This window comes from Erinaceus europaeus, chromosome X (assembly GCF_950295315.1).
Source record: "Erinaceus europaeus chromosome X, mEriEur2.1, whole genome shotgun sequence".
Lineage (NCBI taxonomy): Eukaryota > Metazoa > Chordata > Mammalia > Eulipotyphla > Erinaceidae > Erinaceus > Erinaceus europaeus.
In genome coordinates, this window is record NC_080185.1 from 99,658,567 (window position 1) to 99,671,272 (window position 12,706).

Below are 12,706 nucleotides of genomic sequence, written 5' to 3' on the forward strand. Positions count from 1 at the left end.
CTCCGCAGATCAGCAGCGTGGGACGCCGTACAGAGCGACGAGGTGGCGACAGCTGTTGCCCAGGGGACTCCCGGCATGCCGGAGCGGACACTCTAGTACCTGCACTGCCCGCCGAGGCCACCGGGCCCGGCCAAGCGGCCTGGGCGTCGGAACTGGGCCTGGGGGGGCAACCGACCCGCCGGGCGTGAGGCGGGAGCAGGGCCACACCGGGCCACGCCCACCCGGCAGTGCACAGCCCGCGCGCCAGAGCGCCCGCGGCGTCTCAATGTCTCCTCAGACGGGCCGCGAACCTGCGCCTAGGGCTCGCGCCGAGGCAACCCCGCGGGCTACAATGGCCCGGCTGGCCCTGCGCGCAGCCTCTGGGTCCTAGAGCCCGTTAGCCGCCACCCGGTGGGAAAACGTTCACATCCTTTCCAAAACTGCAGCCAATGGGGCATACAATTGTGGTCTGGACGCCTTTCCAGCTCAGTGACGATTTTCTGGGCCCAGGAAACGTCTAATTCCCCAAAGGGCCTGAGTTTCCGGTCATTTAAAAATAACCAGACCACAGGGAGGCGTTTCAAAGTGCTAACATGCTGTCATGCATCCAGGATTTATTCTTTCTCTTGCTCCTTAATCTTCCAAAGAGTGGTAGAAAGCATTGCTTCTAATAGTTAAAGAGCACCAGAGATTATCTTTATGAACCTTCTCTTAGAAAAAAATAATAACTGTGACTAGCTCAAACAGGATAAAAGGCCAGGGCCTAATAAGGAAGCGGTTTGCTAGTCCAGGGCATACCTCTGGCTTGCCCATTATCTGCTAGTGCCAAGACTCCCCCCCCCCCCCCACCAACTCACTTCACTTGTGACAGCATTCTGGGTATCAGCATAGGTTCAGCCTGCCCCCTCAGGGTTTCAAGTCACTTAACTTTCCAAAACTCTGGTCCTAACCTGCCCAATAAGAAAATTAGATTATTAGGAAAACCCTTTGCTTCATGAAATTAGGCGATTCCATCAGTTTTTTTTTGGGGGGGGGGCATTTTCACATTTGGGATTGTGATATTGACATAAATACATAGAATGTGAAGGTTCAGTAGGAATCAAACAAAAAAGATGTAGAGTGAAAGACTGTTTTTCTTCGTTCTTGTGTAGCATGGGAAAATATACTTATAAGGTTGAAGAGAGGGATTCAGCCAACAGCTGAAAGATACCAAGCCCATTCTTTAAAGGGATTACTAATGTCTATTTATAGAACCCAGTAGGCCATCATGTCCTGGATCAAGATACATACTGTCACAAATACAGAACAGGCAACAACACTCCATATAGTACTTGTGTAGTATTTTATTTACCACTATCTTGAGCTTTAGAGGAAAAATTAATTAGAAGCTCATAATCTTTTATTACCGTATACTTAATATTTAAACATTAGCTTTTATTTTAAGGCAAAGGATCATCACATGTTTTAGATTAGAAAGTAGACTGTACATAAATATGAGAGGGTGATAAGTCAATAACACTGCATTTAACACTATAGAGTCCACTTTATGGCAAATAATTTTCTACAGTACAAAACTATGACAGAAAACATGTTTGGCAAGATCACAGTGCTTAGAATATTATAATAGCAGGTCTAAAAACAGTAAGAGACATCTTCAAGCTTCTCACTTAATCCTGTTTCTAACATGATATCATTATACCTTGCAGCGGCTGTAAGAAAACCTCCAATATGAAGAGGAGCCAACATCAACTGACTGTAGCACTTCACCCTCCAGGAACTACCACCAACAAAAGCTAAAATCTCATGAGCGTTTATTTGTATGTCGGTTCTTTTCAGTCTGCACACTACCTAAATGAACTCAGAGATCATGCCTTATATGTTATCATTTGCCATTTTGTCGTTAAGAATTATGTACACACTTGAGTTTATGACTGATAGTTTTTCTGTCAACTACCTAAATGGATTTTGACTAAAGATCAATTTAATGTCACACACTTATTATACTTTCATGCTAGGATTGAAATACCTTTTCCCCCATATTGTGTATACAATAATCAGATTATAGGAAGTGATTATTGGTATAATGGTATGTAATATACCAGAATATTTGAGAATTCGGTTATCTTACAAAGTACAGCACTCCAACATTTTGTCATACAGTAAAATGTTTAAGTGAATGTTCTCTAAGTTTAGAACTAAATACTACAGATATGTCTTTGAAAGATAAAAGTACCTTGAAGAAATATAGTAATTAGCAAGAGGTTGTAGAGCCTGTTTTGTGGCAAAATGTACTTTTTAAAAAAGAAGTCTCTGGTTTTTGTGTGAACGATTCAAAATTTTACCTATATTTGATATATTACTGGTGTTAGATTAAATGCTAATTGAAATTAGGCTTTTAGATTAAATGAAAACTAGGCTTTAGATTAAGTGAAATTAGGCTTTAGATTAAATGCTAATTGAATTAGGCTTTTAAAATAGTGCTAATCTCTGTTATTTGGTATTTTATGTTTTAACTGTATATTTGCATTAAGATAAATACTCTTCAAAGAGTACAATTTTACTAATAATACTAATTTATTGAGCAGGTTTTTAAAATTCAATAGTAACTCTTATAGTTGTATTCATTTCTACATATAATTAGGAATAAGCAATTATATTCTATTAACAGATTCAGTCTGTTATTTTGTACCCTCAAAATAAGTAAAGAATTGCACTAGTTTCCTGCTTATTGAATGTATCATTAGAAAGGTGAGCTTGTTTGCCCTTCAGTAATAAATTATATTTTGTAAATATTGTAAATTGTGCAAAACAGTGTTTTTGGTAAAGTAAGTTCTATTCACTTGGGAAATGCACATTTTGAACATAATACGTGATGCTTGATTATGCCACAGTGTATGTCTTTGCAAAGTGTTTCCCCTAATAACTGGATTGGATATAATCCATTTAAAAATGTCAGCATTATAAGAGATCAAAATTTATACTTTTACTCCAAATATAGCTTTCTGTTATGTTCAAAGTTAAGAAAACGGTTACCTTATTTTTTTTTAAGACTATGGGTTACCCTTCTTTACTAAATCAAGCTTTTGTATTTAAGATGCACTATTCTTACTCCTGGAGGGTCTATTTTAAGCTCATGGTATACTTTGCAATTTCAAGAGCAAAGGAATTCTACTGCTGCTATAGTCTTCTGAAGATATCTCTAATATTAAAAATACTAAAGTCCTAATAAAAATAGAGACAAAACTGTTCGTTTATGTCAATCTTGTTATTTGACTACATCCACACAGAAGAGTTACTATAGTCAACTTGGACTAAATTCAATGGCAGAAGTTACTTTATCAGTAATTGTCATTTAAACATAGATAATAAAACTAACAGGGGCAGCCTTTGAGGTACTACTAAAAGACACAAAGATCATTTGCTGAAGATTTACAATTGTCAAGTATAGTCTCTATCTTTTAGAAACTGATTACTAAGTCACAGGTCACACATTACTAAGATAGTACACTGAAGCATGTACATTAACATAGAATATGTACATAGAATATAAAAAGAAATCATCATCATCAAGACCAGTACTACTCTACTGAAGAAACTATGTATTCTATATTCATACATATGTGTGTTCTGAAACAGTGAGACAAAGGTGTGTTATTTGCATACTTCCTGAAGGTGATCATAGGTAAAACAATCAAGCCTTCTTCTGTTTTCAATTTAGTAGATGTTGCCAGAACAAGAAGATATATCTTGGCTCTCAGGGGGTTTCAAATACAAAAAAGTAGCAAGCTCCAGAAAAAATTAAGAAAAAGAGAGTGACACAAAGCTGTTCTTTCCCCCTTATAGAGATGCATGTCACATTTTCCAGAATTCTTGTCCCAAAAATATACTAAAGAATGATTTCAGATCTTACTGGGGGGGGGGTGAGATGATTTGTAGGAGTTAACACTCTATGACAGAACAACTTATCTGGTATCTTTAATGTGGTTGGTAAAGAGGGTGGGGCAAGGACTGTTATTACACCTCTGTAGAAAAAAACAAATATAAGCACACCACAAATCTACAGTGTCAGTCTAGCCATTTTTGTAGTATCAGCCAGACAACAATAACAATGAAGAGACTGAACCATAAAGACACAAGATTCAACTCTAAAAGAGCATGTGCTATCTTCACCAACCATATAAATACCCCCAAAAGAATAAATCTTCAAAAAGAATTTATCTAACTTATTTAATCACAAAATCTATTTTTTCCATAGGGCAGCATTCAGTACTAGGTTTTTTTTTTTTTTTTTTTTTTGCTTTAAATTTTAGGTCTCAAGGATGAATGGTGGAAACTGTCTTTAAGACTTTGTAATAATGATGGTGGTTATCATGGGGATGGTGTGGTGTTGAACTATAACCCTCTACTCTTATAATCTTGTAAGCCATCATCAAATCACTAACAAGAAATAAAATAATGAAAATAATTTTTAAAAAGATTGGCTAACAGGAAATAACTTCTAAGGACAATTTGTTCACTGCAATATCCCCAGATTCTAGTTTAGAATACTAAGTAAATGCATTTGGAAATCGAAATCCTGTATTTGAGCTTTCATTCTGGCCCTCCCTCAATGTGAAATGTTGTGTCAATTACTTTAATGCACTTTGAGGAGCTGCTGGGCAATGAACAAAGCATGTGTTCCATAATGTTCTGTATATTAAATGTCTATTACTCCAGGCCTATAAGGAATTAAATGAAATGCATTTAGAAATCAGATGGTGTAGGGAGTTGGGCGGTAGCGCAGCGGGTTAAGCGCACATGGCACAAAGCACGAGGACCGGCGTAAGGATCCTGGTTTGAGCCCCTAGCTCCCCACCTGCAGGGGAGTCTATCTTTATCTCCCCCTCTGTCTTCTCCTCCTCCTCTCTCCACTTCTCTCTGTCCTATCCAACAACGATGACATCAATAGCAACAACAATAATAACTACAATAATAAAACAACAAGGGCAACAAAAGGGAAAATGCATAAAATAAAAAAAAAATCAGATGGTGCCAAACAGGAATCACTTTCACTTCCAAAGAAAATCATATTTTAAAAAAATATTTATTTATTTATTCCCTTTTGTTGCCCTTGTTTTATTGTTGTAGTTATTATTGTTGTTGTTTTCGATGTTGTTGTTATAGTATAGGACAGAGAGAAATGGAGAAAGGAGGGGAAGTCAGAGAAGGGGGAGAAAGATAGACACCTGCAGACCTGCTTCACTGCCTGTGAAGTGACTCCCCTGCAGGTGGAGAGCTGGGGGCTCGAACTGGGATCCTTATGCCGGTCCTTGCACTTTGCGCCAACTGCGCTTAACCTGAAAATCATATTTTTTAAAACAGCCTTGGTTTCATGCACGTAATTTCAACACTCCCATGCCAACGTTTTCATTCAAAGAAACAGAGAGAGCTGGAGTAACACCACAGCACCAGAGCTTCCTCCAGTGTTGTGGGGCTCCCATGTGGCGTCAGGGCTCAAATCTGGACTTTATGAATCATAAGTCATGTGCCCTGCCTAGTAAGCTATCTCTCTGATTCAGGAGATTACTTAGTAAGAAAGCATTTTGCCTTGGGTTTTCTGAGAGGTCCTTGGCTATACAAGACAGAACTTCTAGAACCCCATTTTAGGAATCATGGGAAAGTGGTGCTGACCCTATCAGATTATTTTCAAAATTAAGCAACTGAGGTCAGTTTTATATATTTGTATCCAAGGATATGCAATTAAATGATAAGCTAAGAGGACATGCTTTTCAAAACAAATTTTCCTCCTTTTGATGAGTGTGTACATAAACACTCATAAAATATAGAATGGTTGTTGCCTTTCTTCAGTAACAGATTCTTTGAGAATCTTCTGGATAGTCTAAAGATAGTCTTCCCAGAAAAGCAAGCACAGACACACAAATACATAATCACATGCACATACAGGTCAACACACATGCACATACACCTACACACATATATCTTTCCCTAATTTCTCCCACAGTTCATCTACTAATCAAGAAGTTTGGAAATATCAAACTAAATTAGTGTTTGAGTTTACATGGGGATAGATATAGAATATATGTATATGCCTCCTATTACACATATAATGTGTATTTGTTCAACACCTATCACATTTATGCAAATACTTAATGACTATTTAAATAATTAAAATTTAAACAGTATGTAATTTCTTCCTCATTCTGATATATGAAATCACCAGTGATCAAATTCAGTGACAGAATTAAATTCCTATTCTGAGTACTAAAGTAACAAATGTTCCCCCAGTATTCTGCAAACCACTATTTACCTGGAAGAGTCTAAAAACATCTATGGGTTTCCAGAAGGGGTGAATTTAACATAATAAATTGGCTCACTGGGTATTGTACAAATTTCTAGTGGAGCTTGTGTCTTAGAAGGTAAGGTGACTTCACTGATCTCTTAATAGTATGAAACTGAGCAAAATTCTTTTCACAAACACTGGTCCCTTTCTCTGCTACTGTTTGCTTGTACCAGGAGATAAAATATTCCATCAAAGGCAGAAATAACACACCTTTGCAAATAGTTATCCTGATCTTTGAGATGAGTGATTTCCTATTATGAGTATATTTCATAGTTCAGCTAATAGTATCACAGAGATTACTTAGGCATTTTAGAAACTTAACAACAGACAACACACAGCTTACAGGTCAAGTTGAGAAAAACACTTGAGAGCAACTTTTGGTACAGTGTTTGCTAATCTGTGAATTTTAGTATTCTAATTGAGCTTTAGGAAACAGGAAAAGAGATGCTCCAAGAACTAATGAAATGTAGGGTTTAAACTAAGTTATGATATGGTATGATGTCTTTAAAGTACCTAGGGTAATGACAAAAGGAGATTCATATGCAAATTTCCCCATCCAGTAAAAGTCATGAATTTCAGTAAGGAAAGGCATAAGACAACCAAAATTCCCCTTTTGTCCATCCGTTCATCCTCTTAGCAGCTTTCATTTGGGCAATTTAAGTTTTGGTTGTCCTTATTATCTGAATTTAGGAGTAGAGTCTACCTAATAATAGTCAGAATTTCTCTCCAATTGCAAAGATATTGACATTTTATTGTCAGAGTCTAGATTTCAGGTTTTTTATTTTCTATGCTGAAAAACAGATGATTTCTCTTTCCCCTTTTCCTCAGATCTCTGATTTCCCATCTATTCTCTGAAATATTACATCTCTATGGTTTTATGAAGAGTTGTGGTGTCATTACTTTGCAGGTTCTCAAGCTAATTTCCTTTAAGTCTGGCATCTTGTTGGCTTCACCTGCCTGCTCCTTCCCTCTCTTCCTTCTTTTAGGTGGCAATGTTAAGGCTCATGACTGTGATACCATTAAATGTGGTTTATGTGGAAACTGCCTCGGGTAGGTTCAGGAAATCTCAGGGACCCTCTGCAGGGCCACAGTGGGAGATGGAACTTCCTAAACAAAGACGCTGAAGAGAGGGAACTCAGCCTGATTAGGGTGCAGGAGATCAATCAGGAAGCACACCATCCCAGAGAAGCCTTCATACAAGCTGTATACACTTTCCAGGACCCGAGAACCAGACTTGAATTCCTCGGTAAATAGAAATTCAGCAAACCTAAAAGAAGAGGAAAATATGAATAGTTTGAATGTGTTTCATTCAAATTGTCAACAAGAAAATGGCAGGCCTCAAATGGAATTGTTTGTGCTAAAGCCACCAAGACTTAATACCTACCCTAATTGTGATTTTAAGCCCCCCAGTCCCCAGAAACACAGTATTAGCTGGTTAGTGTAGAATTTTCTGGACAGCACCAGTGAGATAATCTTTTCCATTCTGCAAAGGAAGACATAATAATCTGCCACATAGATTTTTTTCCATATTTCGTAGATAAGATGTATTTTTTTTTCACTTATGACTTCCTTGTATTGCTTTATAACTTCTTCTTTCTCTTTTTGTAGTTCTTTAGATCTCTCCTCTACTTGCTAGATGGGATTCTGTATGATTCATGAATTGTCTAATAAAGCCAATCAGAACTTTAAATTTACATGATTGGCTTTTTGTTATTTAACACTGTATTATTGGTTTTCAATTATTTCTCCCTTCTCTCTGCTAAGATCTAGGCATCATTTTTTTTCCTAGAATTGAACAATATTTTAAGAAAACATTCTTTCTCTGTCAAAAGAAGGTTTTTTTTTATATAGTTGTATATGTTTCACAACAAACTATATTGGCATCCAAATTCATTCGACTATTTTCAGTTTGCAAAAAACAAGTAGTATTTTCTAAGGATCCTATTCCTTCTGTCAGCCAACAATTAAAAATAAAAAGGACAGATAAATAGTCATATTTTTATTTGTCTTGAATAGAAGCAAGCTGATATATGACTGTTCCTTTAAATGAATAAATATGCTGTGTTTCTGCAGGCATATTATTTCTAAGCTAGGTTTCATTTATATGTGACAGAGAGCAGAGCCTGTGAAAATAAATGGGCAGGATTTTATGCAATCTGTGCTTTGGGCAAACAAAGGAATAAGATAAATGGGAAGAGGCAAGCAACATTTTATAATCATGACATCAAATAGCAAATTCAGCTCCAAGGTATATTATTTTTGGGACATCTACTGTAAAAATAAATTACCAGCTTCTCAATTATCTATAAAAGCTCTTTGTCCTTTACCTGCATTTGTGATAAATCCTAGGTTCGAGCACCCTCATTTCCCACCTGTAGTGAAGATGCTTCATGATCAGCAATGCAAGTCTACAGGTGACTATCTTTCTCCCTTTCTATCTCTCCCTGCCCTCTCAATTTCTCTCTGTCCTATGAAATAAAATAGAAAGAAGAAAGAAAGAAAGAAAGAAAGAAAGAAAGAAAGAAAGGAAGGAAGGAAAGAAGGAAGGAAGGAAGGGGAAAGTCCATCAGGAGCAGTGGATTCCTAGTGCCAGCACCAAGCCTCAGTGATAACCCTGGTGGCAATAAAAAAAAAAAAGATTAATATGACATAAGGTTGTTTATGACTTTTATTTGTGACAGAGTCATAATTACTGTTAATTCTCCTGTAGCTTACTATAATCATCCAGAATAGATGGAGGATGAGAAAAATAGCTCACCTGGATAGTGTGTCTGCCTTGCATGGCATGTCACCCAGATAGGAGTCTGGCCCTTACTCAACCCCCACAAAACTTCAGTGCTGTGGTGTCTGTCTTTCTGTGTTTTTATCTCTGTTTCACTCTATTTCTATTTACCTGAAAAATCCTGGTGCTGTGAAACCCTGGCAACAAAAAAACAGAAGGAAATGCTGCATGTCAACTTAAGGTGGAATATTTTCCTCTTCTATATATACAAACCCCAGATTTAAAAAGCCATTATGGGGGGTCAGGTGGTGGTGCACCTGGTTAAGTGCACATGTTACCCTGTGCAAGGACCAGTGTTCAAGCCCTTACTCCCCACCTGCAGAAGGGATGTTTCATGAGTGATGAACTAGGTCTACAGGTGTCTCTCTTTCTCTCCCTCTTTATTTACCCTTTCAATTTCTCTCTGTCTTATCCAATTTAAAAAATAATTAAAGTGGACTCATGGTGCAGGCACCAAGCCCCAGTGATAACTCTGGAGGTAAAATAATAATAATAATAATAAATAATAATGAAAAAATAGCTGCCAGGAGCAGTGGTTTCATAATGCAGGCACCAAGTCTCAGTGATAACCTTGGTGGCAGAAAAAGAAGAAGAAGAAGAAATAGAAGGAGGAGAAGGAGAAGAAGGAGAAGGAGAAGGAGTCATATGTTGTAGAAAGAACTGTAAAACCCAGTTCTGATAACTTCTTACGTTATAAGACAGTGGTAAATTTCTGAGTCTCACTTTGAAATTGTGAAGTAGCAAAATTACATAAGAGTATCTGTAAATATTAAAGACAGCATATATTAGACTCTGAGAATATAGCAAGTCTGGGGGAGCAAAATTTGCCATTTATGGGAAGTTACGAAACTGTATACCTGTGTTAATAGCTTTGCAAATTAACATTTCCTAAAAAAATGACCTAAAAAAATCTGTCTTTTGCCATAAGGATAATTGGGGGTGGGAGTATTCTTTTTATGAGATGAATTCACAAATTTTCCTTTCCCTCCTTCATTGCCTAAAAGTATTTAGGAGGAGTATGAAAAGAACTAGGGCCAGGAGGTGACTCATGCAGTAGAGCACACGTTACCATGTACAAGGACCTGCACTAAAGCTCCCAGCCACCCCATGAGAGTACCTATGGGGAGGGAGAGTCATGAGTTGTGGCGCTGTGCTGTGGTGTCTCTCCTTTTCTCCCCCCTCCATCTGCCCTCACATTATCTAGAGCAGGGTTAGGGAACATCCAGTATGAGGGTAATACAAAGCTCACAAAATCATTTGATTTGCCCTGCCAAGGAATCCAGAATTTTTCATACTAACATTTTAGGACTATTTTTTTATTTATTAATTTTTTGTATTATCTTTATTTATTTGTTGGATAGAGACAGCCAGAAATCAAGAGGGAATGGGATGATATAGAAGGAGAGAGACAGGGAGTCGGGCGGTAGTGCAGCAGGTTAAGCGCATGTGGTGCAAAGTGCAAGGATCGGAGTAAGGATCCCAGTTCAAGCTCCCGGCTCCCCACCTGTAGGGGAGTCACTTCACAGTTGGTGAAGCAGGCCTGCAGGTGTCTATCTTTCTCTTCCCCTCCTCTCTCCATTTCTCTCTGTCCTACCCAAGAACGCCAACATCAATAACAACAATAATGACTACAACAATAAAACAAGAAGGGCAACAAAAGGGAATAAATAAATAAATATATTTTATATATATATATATATATATATATTTTAATATTTATTTTATTTTTGAGAGAGATGAAGAGAGATAGAAACACACACACAGAGAGAAACACCAGAGCAGTGCTCAGCTCTGGCTTATGGTGGTGCAGGGGATTGAACCTGGGACTTGGGAGCCTCAGGCATGAGAGTCTGTTTGCATAACCATTATGCTGTCTCCCCCACCCATAAATAAATATTTTTAAAAAGCCACCCTACTAGGGAAAGAGAGAGGCAGACTGGGAGTATGGACCGACCAGTCAACGTCCATGTTCAGTGGGGAAGCAATTACAGAAGCCAGACCTTCCACCCTCTGCAACCCACAATGACCCTGGGTCCATGCTCCCAGAGGGATAGAGAATGGGAAAGCTGTCAGGGGAGGGGATGGGTTATGGAACTCTGGTGGTGGGAATTGTACCCCTCTTATCTTACGGTCTTGTCAGTGTTTCCATTTTATAAATAAATAAATTTTTTTTTAAAAAGAAACTTCAATTGTCTGTTGGGGAGTCTCAGATCTGTGTGGAGTTCCTATATGGACAAATAATTCAATCTGATTTCCTCCTGTTAATCTATATTATATCAATTCAATTATTAACCCAGAACCTAGAAGAACCTAGAAGAGTAGAAGGAAGTGTTCCCCCACATGGCACAAGCATTGGCTAAATGATAAATATCAGTTTTACATGAATATATTATAGCAGAATATTTATAAATTAAAGACAATCCCAACATACTTCAAAAGAAACCCACAGCTAATTCTGTTCTCTCTTCTTTCCCCAAGCTTTGATTTACTCATTATATTATTAACATAATAAATAACGGTAAATAACAATAATAATCATGTCATGATTTAAAGCATGTTAACAGAATTCCTAAATAACGGAGCCTCAAATAAAGGCCTCCCATATGCTAGTAGTTTTCCTTCAGTACATACACACAAATATCATAAAGGGTATTTTATGATTCCTCAAAACTTAATATTATCTAAGTTGGCTTGGGGGGACATTCTGAGAATATTATTTTTGAGTAAAGGTCTGCATGAGATGAGGGCTCCTAGGAGATATGTAGAGAGAGGGTATAACAGGTGAGGAGACCAAAACTTTTGAGGTAGATTATAGCCGCCATCTCAACAGAGTCATGAGGCAGCCACTGTGGTGGAAGGAACCAGAAGGTAGAGCAGGGGGTGGTATCAGAGAGGTTCTGGGGCCTTTCCTTCAGAGGACAGGCTTTGGCTTTTATTATGAGTCAAGAACACACTGTCATGAGCAGAGAGATTTGTCATAATCTGAAATGACAGCTGTCATAAAAGCAAAAAGATCATGGTGAAACACTGAGGTCTTCTTAATAAAATCAGCATAAAGGCAAGGGCAGTTACTATTCCTCTTACTACTGAATACAGCTGTGGATCCATTGGCCCATGCAACAGGACATAAACAGAAGAGAGTACACACATGAGAAAGGAAGTAACAAAATCATAATCGGCTGTTGGAAAAGTCATGGATGCATTTTTGCATAGAAAAATGCATCACGACTTTTCTGACAATCCAATATGTATGTCTGGATAGAAAACTCAAGGAAACTAATAAAAATTAATAGAAACAGCAATCAACTTCATTATTGTGGTTAGATATAGAATTATGATACTTATTAAAACTAAAAAAATGCTTATACTCTTAAAGAATGAAGATTCATATAAAAAGGTACATTTTAGACTGGAAAGCTGCAGTCATATGTATATTTTCAAAAGCTTTTAGGCCAGGGAGATAGTTTGCCCTCCTGTTAGAGCACTCATTTGCATGCCCTAGGCCACAGAGGCCACAGGTTCAATCCCCAGCACCATCTCATGACAGACCTGAACAGTGTCCTGGTTCTCTCTCACTCCCTTCTCTCTCAGTCTTTTCTTTATTA

The 12,706-nt window shown here is 37.8% G+C and overlaps 1 protein-coding gene across 1 annotated transcript in view; it reads right to left on the bottom strand.

Moving 5' to 3' along the window:
• Positions 1-5,219: 5,219 nt before the first annotated feature.
• LANCL3 (LanC like family member 3) overlaps positions 5,220-12,706 on the bottom strand; it is a 122,944-nt gene continuing 115,457 nt past the window's right edge. Inside the window, exon 5 of the mRNA XM_007523212.3 lies at positions 5,220-7,586. Within this exon, the coding sequence (XP_007523274.1) occupies positions 7,427-7,586 (160 nt within the window). The 3' untranslated portion in view covers positions 5,220-7,426. The remainder of the gene's footprint in view (positions 7,587-12,706) is intronic.